The sequence below is a fragment of the Mustela nigripes genome, chromosome 7, assembly GCF_022355385.1.
Source record: "Mustela nigripes isolate SB6536 chromosome 7, MUSNIG.SB6536, whole genome shotgun sequence".
NCBI lineage: Eukaryota > Metazoa > Chordata > Mammalia > Carnivora > Mustelidae > Mustela > Mustela nigripes.
In genome coordinates, this window is record NC_081563.1 from 40,269,040 (window position 1) to 40,285,231 (window position 16,192).

General features: G+C 43.2%; 1 protein-coding gene across 2 annotated transcripts in view; it reads right to left on the reverse strand.

Annotated features, from left to right (window-relative positions):
• The window catches only part of USP39 (ubiquitin specific peptidase 39), a 37,201-nt gene that overhangs the window by 14,623 nt on the left and 6,386 nt on the right, over positions 1 to 16,192 (reverse strand). For both annotated transcript variants that reach the window (XM_059405685.1, XM_059405686.1), the window contains exons 5-10: positions 15,172 to 15,324; positions 10,268 to 10,493; positions 8,480 to 8,557; positions 7,270 to 7,337; positions 6,567 to 6,755; positions 1,124 to 1,266 (exon numbers count right to left, since the gene is read on the reverse strand). In XM_059405685.1, the coding sequence (XP_059261668.1) occupies positions 1,124 to 1,266; positions 6,567 to 6,755; positions 7,270 to 7,337; positions 8,480 to 8,557; positions 10,268 to 10,493; positions 15,172 to 15,324 (857 nt within the window). The remainder of the gene's footprint in view (positions 1 to 1,123; positions 1,267 to 6,566; positions 6,756 to 7,269; positions 7,338 to 8,479; positions 8,558 to 10,267; positions 10,494 to 15,171; positions 15,325 to 16,192) is intronic.

Here is a 16,192-nt window from a genome sequence, read left to right on the forward strand (position 1 = left end):
GATCATGGAAACAGGAAAAATAAAATGTTAATCTTGGAAGGACCCCGAGGGTTCACTAGTCCAAGCCTCTCATTTTATCCATGTCAGAGTAACTCCAGAAGATATGCCAACAACCTGCCCAAAGTCTCACAGCTAGAATAACACAGCACTCAGGCCTCTTCACTTTCAGATACTACCCTCTTAAACACTACCCAGAATTAAGAATTGGAACCATTCAAAGGAGAAAACTGGCAGGGCTGGGGTGGTTTGGGCAACTGAGAAATGGAGAAGAATGGAGAGAGAGGGGAAGGAAGGGATGAGCAATTACACACTACAGCTCCCAAACTACTCTGTGAGGGTTTGGGGAAAAAAACACAAAAAACAAAAAATCTTACTGAGCTAAACATCAAGTTAATTCCATCAAAGATCCACCCAAATCCTTCTCGACAAGAAGCTGCCTTGGGGCTCCTCTCTCACCTAAACGCCAGCAAAGAGACCATCACTCCTCCTCCCAGTCCTACCATGTTCTCAGAGACATCTTCTTCAGAACATGAAAAACCATGTCTCCTAAGAACTGAAAACCAACTGTCTACCCCCCAAAACAGGAGCTGAGTTAGAAAGTAGTAAAATGAAAGCATCTGGTACAACTCCTCCAAATTTACATTAAAATACTCTTAGAAGTTCATAAAAAGACAACTGCATGATAAACTAAAAATAAGGCCATGTATCAAAATTTATCTTTCTCACCAACAGGCAAGACAAATGTGGAACCTCCCCACTGTCTGTGCCTAACTACAGATACAGAGACTGGCAAACAGAAGAAAAGACCCTAACTGCTCAGGATCACCTTTGAAGCCAGGCAGAATCCTACCTATCCTGCCCTACTTCCATCAACTGTTTTTCCTACAGTGAAAGACTACATTGCCCAGCAAGCAACAGGAGAGAAGGTAAAAGGACTGCCTCGAGGTAAACATCTAACTTTGAAGTCCTTGAAATATCTGTATCCTTCCAGAAACCCTTAACTTACATAGTGTAGGTAGGCTCTGCTCCCAGCAACCTCTAAGTCCCAAATGATTAACAACACAAAAATATGAAAAGAGTTTTAGGCTCACTCCCCCAAAGAGGAAAGCAGGTTAATACTCACGTAATGGGGAAATTGACAATAGTTGGATTCTTCTCCACAAAGAAATTGTTTTTAGTGAATCTCTTAATACAAAAGATGAGATATGGAGGCAGCTTGGTAAGCTGGAAGCGTTTTAGAAAGTTCTCCTTGTAGGTCTTATATTCCTAGACAAAGTGAGAAGGAAATTATCAAATTAGTGCTGGAGTATTGAGGTGGGGCGTGAGTTTTGTTTTGGTTGGATTTTTAAATATAATTCTGCCTTGCACTTAAGAATTCAGAAGACGGGGCGCCTGGGTGGCTCAGATGGTTAAGCATCTGCCTTCAGCTTGGGTCATGGTCCCGGGGTCCCGTGACTGATCCCCTCTTATGAAGCAGGGCGTCTGCTTCCCCCTCTGCCATTCCCTGCTGCTCCTGTACTCTCTCCTGCTCTCACTCTCCCCCTCTCAAATAAATAATAATCTTAAAAAAGAAAAAAAAGAATTCAGAAGACACCTGATCCCAGAAGCCATGTGAAGGCTTAGGGACAGCCATTAACATTGCCTAAAAGACAACCTACAGGCTGTGTTTATGCCAGCACGTGAGCACACTGCTGAACTCCACCTACAGCAATGTGGGTATCTGTTTCTATAGGGAAAACAAAAATGTCAGATGAAAAAGAGGTTTGTTAAAAACTGCAGAATTAAAAACCACGAGTCTTGGGGAGCCTGGGTGGCCCAGTTGGCTAAGTGTCTGCCTTCAGCTCAGGTCATGCTCCCCAACATCGGGCTCCCTGCTCTGGGTGGACTCTGCTTCTTCCTCCCGCTCTGTCCCTTCCCCAACGCATGCTCTCTGTCATTCTCTCTCTCTCAAATATATAAAGAAAATATTTTCAAAAAATTAAATTAAAATAAAATAAAACCACAAAAGTTTCACTGAATTCAAAGTAGGGAAGGCCCTCCTGACCAAGAGAGGTACATACCCACAAAACAAGTAATTTTTTTTTTAAGATTTTATTTATTTATTTGACAGAGAGAGATCACAAGTAGGCAGAGATACAGGCAGAGAGAGGGGGAAGCAGGCTCCCTGCTGAGCAGAGAGCCCGATGCGGGGCTCGATCCCAGGGCCCTGAGACCATGACCTGAGCCGGAAGCAGAGGCTTAACCCACTGAGCCACCCAGGCGCCCCAGAATGAGTACTTCTGAAGCAGTGAGGGACCCTGCCCTACTGAGGGTATCCCAGCAGATATAAGAGATAAAACTAAAGATGTCTTAGAAGAAAACATAAGGGTAAATTTTCATGACCTGGGATTTGACAACGGGTTCTTACATATGAAAACAGAAGCACACACTTCAAAAGAACACCTAGACAGTAATTCACCAAACTTAAAACTTCTGTGCTTCAAACGATACCATCAAGAGAGTGAAGACGCAGTCTACAGAAGAGGAGAAAATGTTTGCAAAATCAGATATCTGATAAAGGTCTGGAATCCAGATTATATAAAGCACTCCTACAACTGAATAATAAAAAGATAACCCAGTTAAAATATATCCAAAGGACCTGAACAATTCTCCAAAGGTCCAACAAGCACATGAAAAGATACTCAACAGCATTAGTCACCAGGGAAATACACCTCAAAACCACACTATGCTACTATGGCACATGGATTAGGGCACCTCTCACCCAGAACACGAACAGTACCAAGTGTCGGTGAAGACGCAGACAATGTGGAACACGCATACACTGCTGGAGACACAACATGGTACAGCAGCCTCGGAAAACAGCCCGGCAGCTCCTCACTTGGCTAAACGGAAGAGTAACAACAGCCCAGCAGTTCCGCTTCATAATTACCACCCAAGAGAAATGAAAACGCGTTCACAGAACAGCCTGTAGACTACTACTATCTATGGCAGCATGATTCACAGAAGCCAAAGGGCAGCAACAATCCCAAATGTCCATCAAACTGATGACTGGATAAACAAAATATGGTGTGACCACACAATGGGGTATTATTCGGCCACAAAAAAGAATGAAGGAGTGACACAGGCTACAACACGGATGAACACTGGAAACATTACACTAAGTGAAAGAAGAAAATCACAGAAGACCACACATTACAGGCTTCCACTTAGATGAAACGTCCAGAATAGGCAAATCCTGAAAGACAGAAAGTAGATCAGAAGCTGCCTACAGCTGAGGGAGATGGGGCTGAGAAGGTAACTAAAGGGCAATGAAAACACGAATGATTAAAGTGTTCTAAAACGGACTCTGTGGACAGAGTAAAAACCATCCAGTTATAAACTTTAAATGGGCTCACTGTATGGTATGTGAGTTTTATCACAATAAAGTGGTTATTATCTTTTTTTTAAATCAAGTTCCCCTGTCACATGATGAGAAACCTGAGAACGTTGGAGAAATAAGCTTTCCATCTCTACTGCACACATCATAGGCACATCTTTCTGGTAAATTTTTGATCATCTACAGGTATAAGCACTACTGGAAAAAGTATCTTTTTGTTGGATCAAGTATCTTCTGTGTGGCTGAAATAACATACTGTACTGAAAGCAAAAAAAAAATTCCTTAAGGTTTTAATTTTTTTTTTATTTATTCATTTGAGAGAGAGCATGAAAGAGTGAGCAAGAGCATGAGCGGGGCAGGGGGTGTCAGAGAGAAAAGCGGACTAAGTGGACTCTGCACTGAGCAGGGAGACCAACTTGGGGCTCAATCCCAGGACCCTGAGATCACAACCTGAGCAGAGAGCAGAAGCTTAACCGACTGAGCCACACAGACGCCCCTAACAGTTTTTAAGTAAGCTCTACACCAAATGTGGGGCTCACACTCACAACCCCGAGATCAAGAGTTGTATGTTCCCCTGACTGAACCAGCCAGGCACCCTCCTCTACCTCGGCCTCCCCCCGAAAATGTTTTTAATCAGGTAAACGCTAAGAAATTTCACTGCCTACATCTGAATCTGTAAACAAGGGGACACAAGAAGCATTCATTTTAATCATCTCAGACTACAGAAGGATTTAATGAATAAATGATATCACAGCCTAGCCTAGCATACAAAGTTTCCTCAGAAGCTCCAGAAAATGTAGGGGAAGAATTTCACCATGGACAGCAGTACCACAATCAGACAGCAAGGAACAATTCAACTACATATCACATTGTAACAGCACTGCTGATCAACTTCACTGGTTTTAAAGTTTTGCTTGCATAACTTAGAAATGTGTTATAATTTCATACTTGCTTAAAAGCTATAGGTATAATGAGCTTATACCAAAGTTTACATTTATACTAATTCAAGTATTATTACAGTAAAAATAAATGCAAATCAATACTGAAAACTCAAGGGAATCTTAATATTACTTAAGTTTGAACAGAGATAACAGGGACCAAAAATGGCATGACTGAAAGAACCAGATGAAAAATCAGAGATTAGATTCTCAGCTCTGTCACTTTAAACCATAAAATAAAGAAACTGACCTACACGAACCCTAAGGTCTCTCTTTCACCTCCCTAAAATGAAACAAATCTAAATAGATTAGACATCTTAGGTATCACTGTTACCAATCTCTGTGCATGTGTGTGCACACACGTGTGTGTGTGTGTGTGTGTGTGAGAGAGAGAGAGAGAGAGAGACAGGCAGCTGCCACTGTCCATGGATATCCAAGGCTTGTGCATAAGCTTGCTTACAGTACCTGACAATGGACTTGGACATTGGACGGAAACAGTGATGGAGGTCAGGGAAGGCATGTTTTAGAGTGCTGGAGTAGCTGCCTAGTTCACAATTCAGCCTTTTCAAGGAAAAGACCCTGTTCACTGGGTCCCTGAACAGAAAGGAAACCTGATTCAAGAGGGCCTTTCAACTCCCTTCAGGGAACCTAGAGCAGTGTGGCAGATGCTGGGCCTTGGAGATAAGGTAACAGCAGTATGTACAAGAGATAATCAACAGGCCGCCACTTCTGACAAGCCGCTCGCTCTCATTCTGTCCTCCTCAAGTCCTGCTCAGTTCAAGTCTCCCTAAGATCCTAAGGAGATGCCAACCAATACAGTTTCTCTTTTAATGAGCTTTTCGTTGGTATTTAGTATCTGAAAACAAAAGACTCTTAGCTAATGAAGAGAAAAGGCAGAAAGGGTTTGGAAGGAGACATTAAATTAAAAAAAATTCTCCCAGTAAAAAACCAAAAGGATTAAAATTTATCTAGCATGAAGAAAGGAATTAAACCAAGAAACAGTTAATTCAGTAGATAAAAAGACACTTTTAACTTCATAAGAAGTAATATTACAGGGGCGCCTGGGTGGTCAGTCATTTAAGTGACTAGGTCTTGATTTTGGCTCAGGTCATGATCTCAGGGTCCTAGGATTGAGCCCTGCACTGGGTCCACACTCAGTGAGCAGTCTGCTTCTCTCTCTCCCTCTGCCACTCCCCTAACCTGCTCATGCTCTAATAAATTAATCTAACGTTTAAAAAAAAAAAAAAAGAGTGATGTAGTTCTCAACAAGACTTACTGTCTCCAGGAACCACTGTTCCCTCTGCTCCTCCCCACCCCTCACCCAGCTTGCAGGTCCACACATATATGCGCGCATGTGCGCGCACTCTCTCTCTCTCAAATAAATAAGTCAATCTTAAAAAAGAAATGTAATGTGAGGGGTGCCTGGGTGGCTCAGCAGGTTAAAGCCTCTGCCTTCAGCTCAGGTCATGATCCCAGGGTCCTAGGATCAAGCCCCACATCGGATTCTCTGCTTGGAAGGGAGCCTGCTTCCCCACCCCTGCCCCCACTGTCTCTCTGCCTGCCCCTCTGCCTACTTGTGATCTCTGTCTGTCAAATAAATAAAATCTTTTTAAAATAATTTATTAATTAATTGAAAATTAAAAACAAAAAATAAAAAACGTAATGGGACAGTAAGAACAAATGATTTCGTTTTATTTATATTTTAGCTCTATTTTTTCCACTTTAATACTGACACTACATTTTTTTTTAAGATTTTATTTATTTGACAGAGAGAGAGATCAAAAGTAGGCACAGAGGCAGGCAGAGGGAAAGGGTGAAGCAGGCTTCCTACTGAGCAGAGAGCCCAATGTGGGGCTCGATCCCAGGACCCTGAGATCTGGGCTTGAGCTGAAGGCAGAGGCTTAACCCACTGAGCCACCCAGGCACCCCCTGACGCTACATTTTTTAAAAGATGGGAGTTTTTCCTACTTTTCTGAGTTTCTACTGTCCTAAATAGCCCCTCCTTTCTCCAACCTACCCAGAGGGAGATGGTTTAAAGGAGCATAAGAGAAGAACAAGAGAAGGCAGAGCAAATCAAGTTAAGAGTGGGGGTGACCAGCTAGAAGCAACAATAGAGTCTGGGAGGCTCATGACAGACAATATGCTCTATGGTAAATGCATTCCACACATATGATGACTTCAAAGTATAAAAAGAAACTGAGAAAGTCCAGAGAGAAAGAAGCATCAGCAGGGGAGCTGTGCAAATGGGCTACCTTCTCCGTGATGCCATTGAACTTGGCCAGGATATTGAAGAGCGGCACCTGAGGGATGATGAGCTGCTCCTTCTCGTCCTTATAGAGGGGAGCAGTAGGGAGATCCAGCGTCAGGTACATGAAGGTGGACTCCACCATTGTCTCCTGGTACTCGTCATTATGCAGCAGCTGCTCTTTTTCTTCTGCTGGCTAGAGATGAGAGAGAGGAAAAAGGAGGGAAGGACTGTGAGCAGTACAGAGACTACCACACACACACTCACATGCACACACACACGCACGCATGCAAGGAAAGAAACCATGTTTTTGTTATATTTACTTCATTTTGTTTTGAACTGAATGAAGAGGGGGCCCAAGAGACTGGGCATTTCATGGGCAGCAGCATTACCTGGTCAGGGTAATGCAAAAACTGATGGGCTTCCATCTTCAGAGAGAGATTTTATTTAAATACCAGACTAAAAGATTTTCAGATGACCTAGAAAGCTCACCTGAGCTTTCTGAAAAATCAAGCCAGCACCACCCAGTGGCCAGGCCATATAACCAGCGGACTACACCCTCCCATAACTCCCACACTTCGCACACTGGCATGACAGGAGCCCAAGGAACTGTCCCTTGGCCAGTGCTTCATAGCACCTCATCCTGGGGCAGAGGCCTTGATAGATCTCTAAGCCTCTCTTTGTCCAAGAGTCGGGTTCAACCCACTCACCAGATCAGGATGAGGAAGCTTTTTAGTGAAGATCCTCATGGACCCCTGGAAAACATCAGTCACAATAGCTGTACAAACAGAGATCAAAATGTAAATTCTGTCAGGTTGGAAGAGTGTTTCCAAAATACAGTCCTAACTTCTAAATTTCTGAAATAAACCAGCATCTTCCAGCATTAAGACCCAAAGGTCTCACTAAACACAGAAATACCTTTATAACATATACTGCCACAGTACCTTCATTACTTGTGTAAATAATTATTTTATGTCTGTCTTCTCCAGAAGATGCCCCTTGACCCTCCAGCACAGGGCCTGGCCCATAAGAGAAAAGTTAAGTGTGCCTGAAATGAATGAATGATTTATAAAGCCTAGAGACTTATGAATCACAAAGAATTCACAAACAAGACAAGTCCAAAGAATTTCCCATAACCATATGCTGTGTGCAAAGGAAGAGAGTCCACCTTGCGTTAAACATGAAAGAAAAAAGCAGATTAAGGGACGGAGCCGAAGAGAACCAAAGGAAAAAGAGAAAGCACAACAGGGTTCTAGAATCCTGAGAGGACATGAGTTACAGAACTCAGAGGCTGTGCACAGGTTGAAGACATCTGGTGGAGGGCAGCACCAGCCCACAATTCTACAGGATTAAACACGAACACCAGCAGAACGGAGAAAAAGGACAAGAAAAAAACTGCATTTGGTCTCCAAAATCATTCATCTAGTTCAGCAGTCTCTAAGCTGAGTTTTTTCTGGCATTCGAGGAAACCAACTACTGATATGCAGACATGGATGTTAAGGGACACAGGACTTGAACCTGAGAACCTGTATGGACCCAGTCTCAATTCCCCAAGTATTGGCCCAGGGGAACAAACTAGCTTTCACTCTGCTCCACCAGTTAACTGAGAAGCCAGGCGAACACTCAGTGAGCTCGTGCACTACCAGACCAGCAGCAGATAACATGCTACCCTCAGTGTGGAACTGGGTCAGGGTTGGCAGAGCACAATTCCATCCATTTCCATGTATTAAGCATGTCACTGGATTAACCATATCCTAATTTTTTTTAATGGGGAAGAATCTATTCAGGAATAGAGTCTAGTTCATGTGTACATAAACACTACCCTAACACAAAAAAATCAACAGTTAAGGATGGGAAGTTGCAGAGTGCCTGTAAAAGGAAACAAAAAAAGACTCTCTTTTATAGAAGAACACGACATACTTTTCTTTTTCTTCTTTGTGCCCCCCAGCGCTGAGTGTAGAGCATTCAGAAACCAGGACAGAAAGTCAACTCCATCCCCTGGAAAAGAAGGAAGGGTGCAGCATGTCAAAGCTGGAAATTAGTTTAACCCAAACCATGCCCTGGTTGGCATGATGCCGCACTCCTGGTTTTCCACCTTCCTTTCAGGCCACACCATCTAATCCCCCGGGCATCCTCCTCTATTTAACCTGTAAATGCTGGCACTCCTCATGGTCAAGCTCTTAATCTTCCAATCTTTACTCTCTCCCTGGTCTCTCTGACCCAACCAGGACATTTGATTATCAGCTTACTTCAAGCCTCTCACCATCCACCAAAAGCCAGTATTGAATGTCCTCTCTAAATCACTCCTTAGCTAGAATCATGTTTTCAAAACTTGAGTCTGATGTCACATCTTGGCTTAAAAGCCTTCACTGACTCCCCACTGCTATCAGGATATAACCCAAGCTCCTTATAGTGGCATAAACCCGATGATCCAGTCCCTCCCACCTCTGCCCTCACACTGTCCCCTGGACTCCCAAGCTCCTGGCTACTGGCAGTCTTCCATCTGTCCCGGGATATCCACGCTGCTGGCAGTATCCTCTCTACCTGGAGTGCCCAGCCCCAACCAATCTCCATGGTGCCTGAAACTCAGCTAGCTCTTCCTCCACCCTGACCCCAGCCGACCACCGGTATGCTCAGAGGGGCTCCTTGTTCCAGGCTCCCTCCCAGAGCATACTTCACTTCCTCTAGCATAGCACTCACACCCTGCAGTCGCCTTTTTACACAATGATCTTCCCCACTAGAATGGGAGCTCCTGGAAGAAAACACCTGGCTGCTTATCCCGGTAGCTCTAAAACCCACTAGAGCAGCAGGAAACCGTGGTGAATACTACACAGACAGGAGGCAAGAGCATGCTGCCTGAGATCCAGGTGCTAAGAGCTCCAGGGTGCCCACTCTACTAACATGGCAGTAACTGGTGAATGGGACTTAGAGGGATGAAAAGAGTCAGAATAAGTCATCAGAATATCTGGTCTGCAACATGACAAAATGAGAAGCAAAGGTGACAAGCCCTTCAGGATTAGTGCCTTTCCCAGCCTCCTAGCTTTCCCTGGAACCATACGGTTTAGTTTACCAAATAAGATAGCCTTACTAGGGGCGCCTGGGTGGCTCAGTGGATTAAAGCCTCTGCCTTTGGCTCAGGTCATGATTCCAGGGTCCTGGGATCGAGCCCCGCATCGGGCTCTCTGTTCAGCAAGGAGCCTGCTTCCCTTCCTCTCTCTGTGCCTGCCTCTCTGCCTACTTGTGATCTCTGTCTGTCAAATAAACAAATAAATAAAAATCTTAAAAAAAAAAAGTTAGCTTTTCTATCCAGCTGAGGTCTCAGAACTCTGAGCAAGGGAGGCTGATGAAAGAGGAGTGAGGAACTCAATCCCACTATCAACTAAACACTCATCCAGTTAGTATAAGGTTCACTGCAAACACAAGTAAATTTGTTCATCAAACTAGTTTTGTTGCCTACCAGCAGAAAAGATGAATGGGGGGCACCTGGGTGGCTCAGTCATTAAGTGTCTGCCTTCGGCTCAAGTCATGATCCCAGCTTACTTGGGCTGAGCACCGTATGGGAATCCCCACTCAGCAGAGTGTCTGCTTCTCCCTCTCCAGCTCCCCCGTGCTTATTTTCCCTCTCTCGCAATTGGTCATAAATAAATAAAAACTTAAAAAAAAAAAAAAGATAAAAGGAAAAAAAAAGATAAATGACTCATTCCTTACCTTGCTTGGTGATCTGGAAGGTCTTCTTGCTGCAAAGGACAACAGCCTGCAGCATCTCATGGGGAGAGACATGTGCCTTGAAATTTCGAGGGTTCCAGAGCTTTCTCATCAGTTCTCCAAAACGCTGGACCAACAGGAACATGATATCCCCTGGAGGTCGCTTTATGTTCTTATAATTGTCTTCTTCCAGGAAGTAGTTCCGGAGAGGAGGAACATTAGACAAAGCCTGGAAGTCAAACACTCCAATTAATCCAGAGCCCCTGGGCCTAACCCTGGAGACAAGCTCTTCTACTAGAACTGGGCCTGTAATGGCCTTCAGGAGACAGAAGGAAATGCTCAGGATTAAAGTTATAGAAACAGCCACTGTACTAAGTTTCACATAAAGTCCAGTTCTGCAGACACTGTACTGACGTAGACATGACAAACTTTTTAAGTTTTTTTTAAAATCTGACCTTTTATTTTTTAAGATTTTATTTTTTATTTGTCAGAAAGGTGGGTGAGCACACAAGCAGCAGGAGTGGCAGGCAGAGGGAGAAGCAGACTCTCCAGTGAGCAAGAAGCCTGGTGCAGGAGTGGATCCCAGAACCCTGGGATCATGACCTGAGCCAAAGGCAGATACTCAACTGATTGAGACACCCACAAATCTCAAGACTTTACTTTTTTTTAAGCAATCTCAACCCCCAACATGGAGCTCAAACTCACAATCCCAAGATCCAGGATCACATGCTCCACCAACTAAGCCAGCCAGGTGCCCCAAGGAAGTTAAAAAAAAAAAGTATTCAAGTCCCTATCCACTGATCAACTTTTTATTTTTTTAGATATTAATTCCCACACTCTTAATCAACTGAGCCACCCAGGTGCCCACACTGACCAACTTTTTAAAAAGTAGTATCTTTTATTTACTCTAATTAGGCCTGCGACTATGCTTAAAATCATCTTAAAATTTGGTGTTTTCCCCAAATGTGGTATTTACTGAGAGAATGGTAATAAATACAAACAAAATGAAAGAAAAATGAATTATACATATAAATGACACAAAATGAATACATATTTAAAAATGATTAATTCTATTAGGATTGAAGGGTGCTTGGGTGTCTCAGTCAGTTAAGCATTTGCCTTCAGCTCAGGTCATGATCCCTGGGTCCTGGTGTTGAGCCCCACATTGGGCTCCCTGTTCAGTGGGAAGCCAGCTTCTCCCTCTCCCTCTACTCCTCCCCCAAGCTAGATGCTTGCTCCATCTTGCTCTCTCTCTCTCTCAAATACATAAATCTTAAAAAACAATTCTGTTACAGTTGAAGTGGTCAAAAGATTTAGGAAAACAAAAATACATTTTACCTCATTAAGCAAAAAGATAGTCTAGCCATGTCAGTTCAGGAAGAAATATGTGCTCATTAGTGTGAGCTACAAAACTGGCAGAAACTATTCTGACCACAGAACAGACCCTAAATAAATGCAGTTTCCCCGAAGGCCCCTCCTGATGGGTTTGTGAATCCTTACCAACACTGTGCTTACCAGAAGCACCACTTTCTCTGGTGAGGTAATCCACTTAGAAAAGAGGAGTGAGGTTTCTGCTAAACACAATAAACCCAAGCATCTTCAAGGAAGACAACTCAGGACACAAGGACCACCATAACAACAGACATGCAGGGAAAGCCCCTACACATTTAGCTCAGCTAAACAAACAAGGACTTCATGCTCAGAGAATAATTATTTAAAAAATGAGTTACTGGGGCACCTGGGTGGCTCAGTCGTTAAGCGTCTGCCTTTGGCTCATGTCATGATCCCAGGGTACTAGGATCGAGCCCCACCTCAGGCTCCTTGCTCAGGAGGAAGCCCCTCTCCCACTCCCCCTGCTGTGTTCCCTCTCTTGCTATGTCTGCCAAATAAATAAATAAAATCTTTAAAAAAAAAAAAAAAAGAGTTACTGTCTAAAGGAAAGGAGTATGGATGAAGTTCTTCCTGGTTCTCAGTCATCCAAGCTGTGGAAGGCAGCTGCTCTCAGGCCTCAGGAACAATACAAAAAGTCTGAGAGAGAAATTAGTCAGTCTCCAGATTGAGTACTTCATCCATTCAATCCCATTCTAGTGGCAATAATATCACAGAGGGTTTGTTCATCTACTTATTTTAAAAATAAAAACTTCTTATGTGAACTAACTAGAAGAAAATATTTGCATCATATACCAAGAGAAGGCTAGTATGTATCTCTTAGAGCTCAGTGAAATAAAGCACCAATAGAAAAATGAGCACATACAGCCCAACACGGCATGAAAAAAATCTAAGTAATCAACTTTAGAAGTGAATAAAAAAGGTACATCGAACATCAAAATGGGGGGAAAATAATAGTTTAACAGTGACAGTGCAAAGTGAAGAACCCTTTTTTGTTTTGTTGATGGATTTGTGAGTTGCTACACCCTTCAGCCTAGAATCTAGGGCCTAGATACATTAATACAAGAGGTAATGATTAAAATGTAATTCATCCACAGAATGGATTAACATGTAATCATTAAAAATGCTGCACAAGAACAGGTACAGGCCTATTTCAGAGGTATTATGGGTTCAGATTCAAACCACCACAATAAAGCTAATGCAGCCAAGAAGAGAGTCAAATGAATTTTTGGGGTTTCCCAATGCATTCATAAAGGTTGTGTATACACTATACTGCAGTCTACTAAGTATGCAATAGCTTATGTCTAAAAAAAACAATGTACAGACCTTAATTTAAAAATACTTTATTGCTAAAAAATGCTAACCATTATCTGAGCTTTCAATGAGACTATCTTTTTGCTGGTGGAGGGTCTTGTCTCTGTGCTGATGGTTACTGACAGATCAGCTGTTGAAGGCTACAGTGCCTGTGGCAGTTTATTAAAATAAGACAATGAAGTTTGCTGTATCAATTGGTTCTTTATGAACAATTTCTCTGTGGCATCTGATGCTGTTTGACAGCATTTTACCCACAGCACAACTTTCAAAACTGGAGTCAACCCTCTACAATCTTGCTAATTCTTCATCAACTAAGTTTATGTAATATACCAAATCCTTTGTTGTCATTTCTACGGTCCTCACAGCATCTTTTTTTTTTTTTTTAAAGATTTTATTTATTTGACAGAGGGAGCGACCACAAGCAGGGAGAGTGGCAGGCAGAGGGAGAAGCAGGCTCCCCGCCGGGCAAGGAGCCAAAGTGGGGCACCATCCCAGGAGCCTGGCATCATGCCCTGAGCCAAGGGCAGATGCTTAACCAACTAAGCCACCCAGGCGCCCCGGATCCTCACAGCGTCTTCACCCTCCCATCTCAAGAAACCACTTTCTTGGCTCATCCGTAAGAAGCAACTCCTCATTCACTAACATTTTAGATTGAAGCTATTCAAATATAATAATAAATTGGGAGAATTATCAAAATGTGACAACCATGAAGTGATCAGAAATTGGTGCTGAAGGACTTCTTCAACACAGGGTGTTGCCACAAACCTTCAATCTGTAAAAAGCACAGTACTTGGGAGATACAATAAAGTAGAGCACAATAAAATGAAGTATGCCTATATTGATTTCATAAAATACCTTTTTTTGTAAGATTTTAGAGGGAGAAAAAGAGAGCATGTGAGTGGGGCGGGGGCGGGGGGGGGGTGTGGAGAGAGAATCCCAAGCAGACTCCGCACTGAGCAGCCAGCCTGAGGCGGGGCTCAATCTCATAACCTTAAGATCATGACCTGAGCTGTGAAGTGTGTAAACTTGGCGATTCACAGACCTGTACCCCTGGGGATAAAAATGTATGTTTATAAAAAATAAAAAAATTAAAGAAAAAAAAAAGATCATGACCTGATCCAAAATCGAGATGTGGATGCTCAACCAACCAAGCTGAGCTCTCCAGGTGCCCCGTTCATAATACGCTTTAAAGCCAGGACAGAGGACTAGAGAAAGGAGAGAATGAAGCCTTCTCTTTATACTTTCTACAACTTCCAACCACCCCATAAGAATTTATTTTTATAAGTCTTTTTAATTTTGGGGGGACCACAAAGCAAGATTATTAATTTTCTTAATTGTGTTTACCAAAATTTTCTACTTTTTCTACAATGTGTGTATTACTAATGTTTAAAAAAAAAAAACATAATTGGAAATAGGACAACTCTGGCTTTCTGCATTCCCCACTTTGGGGCTTATGCACAAGAGCAGGACCAAGACATGAGAAAACCAGCACAAAGAACATCTGCACTATTTAAAAAAAAAAAAAAAGGAGGCCCCTGGGTGGCTCAGCTGGTTAAGCAACTACTTTCAGCTCAGGTCATGATCCTGGGGTCCTGGGACTGAGCCCCACATTGGGCTCCTTGTTCAGCAGGGAGCCTGCTTCTCCCTTACCTCTCCCTACTACTCCGCCTGCTTGTGCATACACACTCTCTGTCAAGTAAATAAATAAATAAATAAGCATCATCTAACACATGTGTTTCTTACTTGGTACTACCAGGCCACACACACATTCTATCCTTCATTCCCTAAAAACTCCAGAGGCCATGAGCCCGGAGGCTAGGAAAGGCCTCACTATTTGGCAGCAGTCCTTGAGCAGATACAGGAATGTCATTTGGTGAACAGTCAAGTACAAAGGTGCCTGGGTGGCTGAGTTAGTTAAGCATCTGCCTTCAGCTCAGCTCAGGATCTCAGGGCCCTGGAATAGATCCCCATGTCAGGCTCCCTGCTCAGCGGGGAGTCTGCTTCTCCCTCTCCCTCTGCCCCACTAAATAAATCCCCTCTAATAAATAAAACCTTAAAAAAAAAAAAAAGAGTCAAATACAGTTCTCAGCAAGACTTGGTGTTTCCAAGAACCACTGACTATACCAGAAGGGAGTTATTTCTTAGCTCACCTTCGTAGTGTTCCCAGATTACCTCTTCCCCCGCTGTTCCCATCCTGATCCTACCTGAAGGACAGCGTTGGCATAGTCGTTGGCCTTTATGTTATTCAGGCCCACGATGCCTGGCAAGTAAGTGGTACCATCATACGCCCGGGACAACTTGGCTTGCTTGTCCAAGTTTGCAATCTGCTGCTTTGTGAAAGTGGGTTTCAACACATACTGTAAAACAAAAGAAAATTCCAAATTTTTGTAGATCTGTCTACAGAGTTCACAAGATGTTTCTGAAATAGCAATTTCTGCCAAAAACAAAAAACACTTCACTCATGAATGTCTCACCACACACCTAAAGGGCTCCCAACAATAGGTATAAAGGCTGAGGTAACAAATAGGCCCAGTCCACGTTACTAATCCAGAAGAGGATCTCTGTGTTTAACCCAAAATCACTGAATCCCAGGTCTTTCCTCAGACCTTAGGTCTGGCCAACTCCATGATAAAGGACTGTCAGAAACTGGAAGACACTCAAGTCTCTGCAGGCAGCAGGAGTCTTGAGTCTCAGGTGGGACCTTACACAGAGCCAGCACAGACCCAGCGCGGGCGCAGCAACATCTCCCCAGCTCTGCAAACCTGAGATCTCACAAACTCCCCGTGGCTGGAGGGGCAGGAACAGAATTTTCCCCGGTCCTAGACCTGCAAGGGTCATCACATAAAGGGTTGAACAGAGGTCCTAACAACTCACTTTGAAACCTTGCATTTACTACAGTTTCCCTCTCTCCAAATACTATAACTACTTTAATCTCAACTATCCATAGATCTATAAAACTTAAAAAAGCAACATAAATGTTTCAAACACTTGGAACACCAAATTTTCCTTAAGAACGAACAGAGCATTCAGCATGAATATATAAACACTTGCTAAGAAGGAAAATAATAATCAACAGTTCCAACATTAATGAAACCCAAGACTTTTCATGCTCTCCACTGAAGTACCGTGACTCTGGGCACAGATCATACACCAGAGAATGCAGCTGGGATGCACAGGCCCCTCTGGCCACATCACAGCAAATGCAGCCAGTAGCTAGTATGCAGC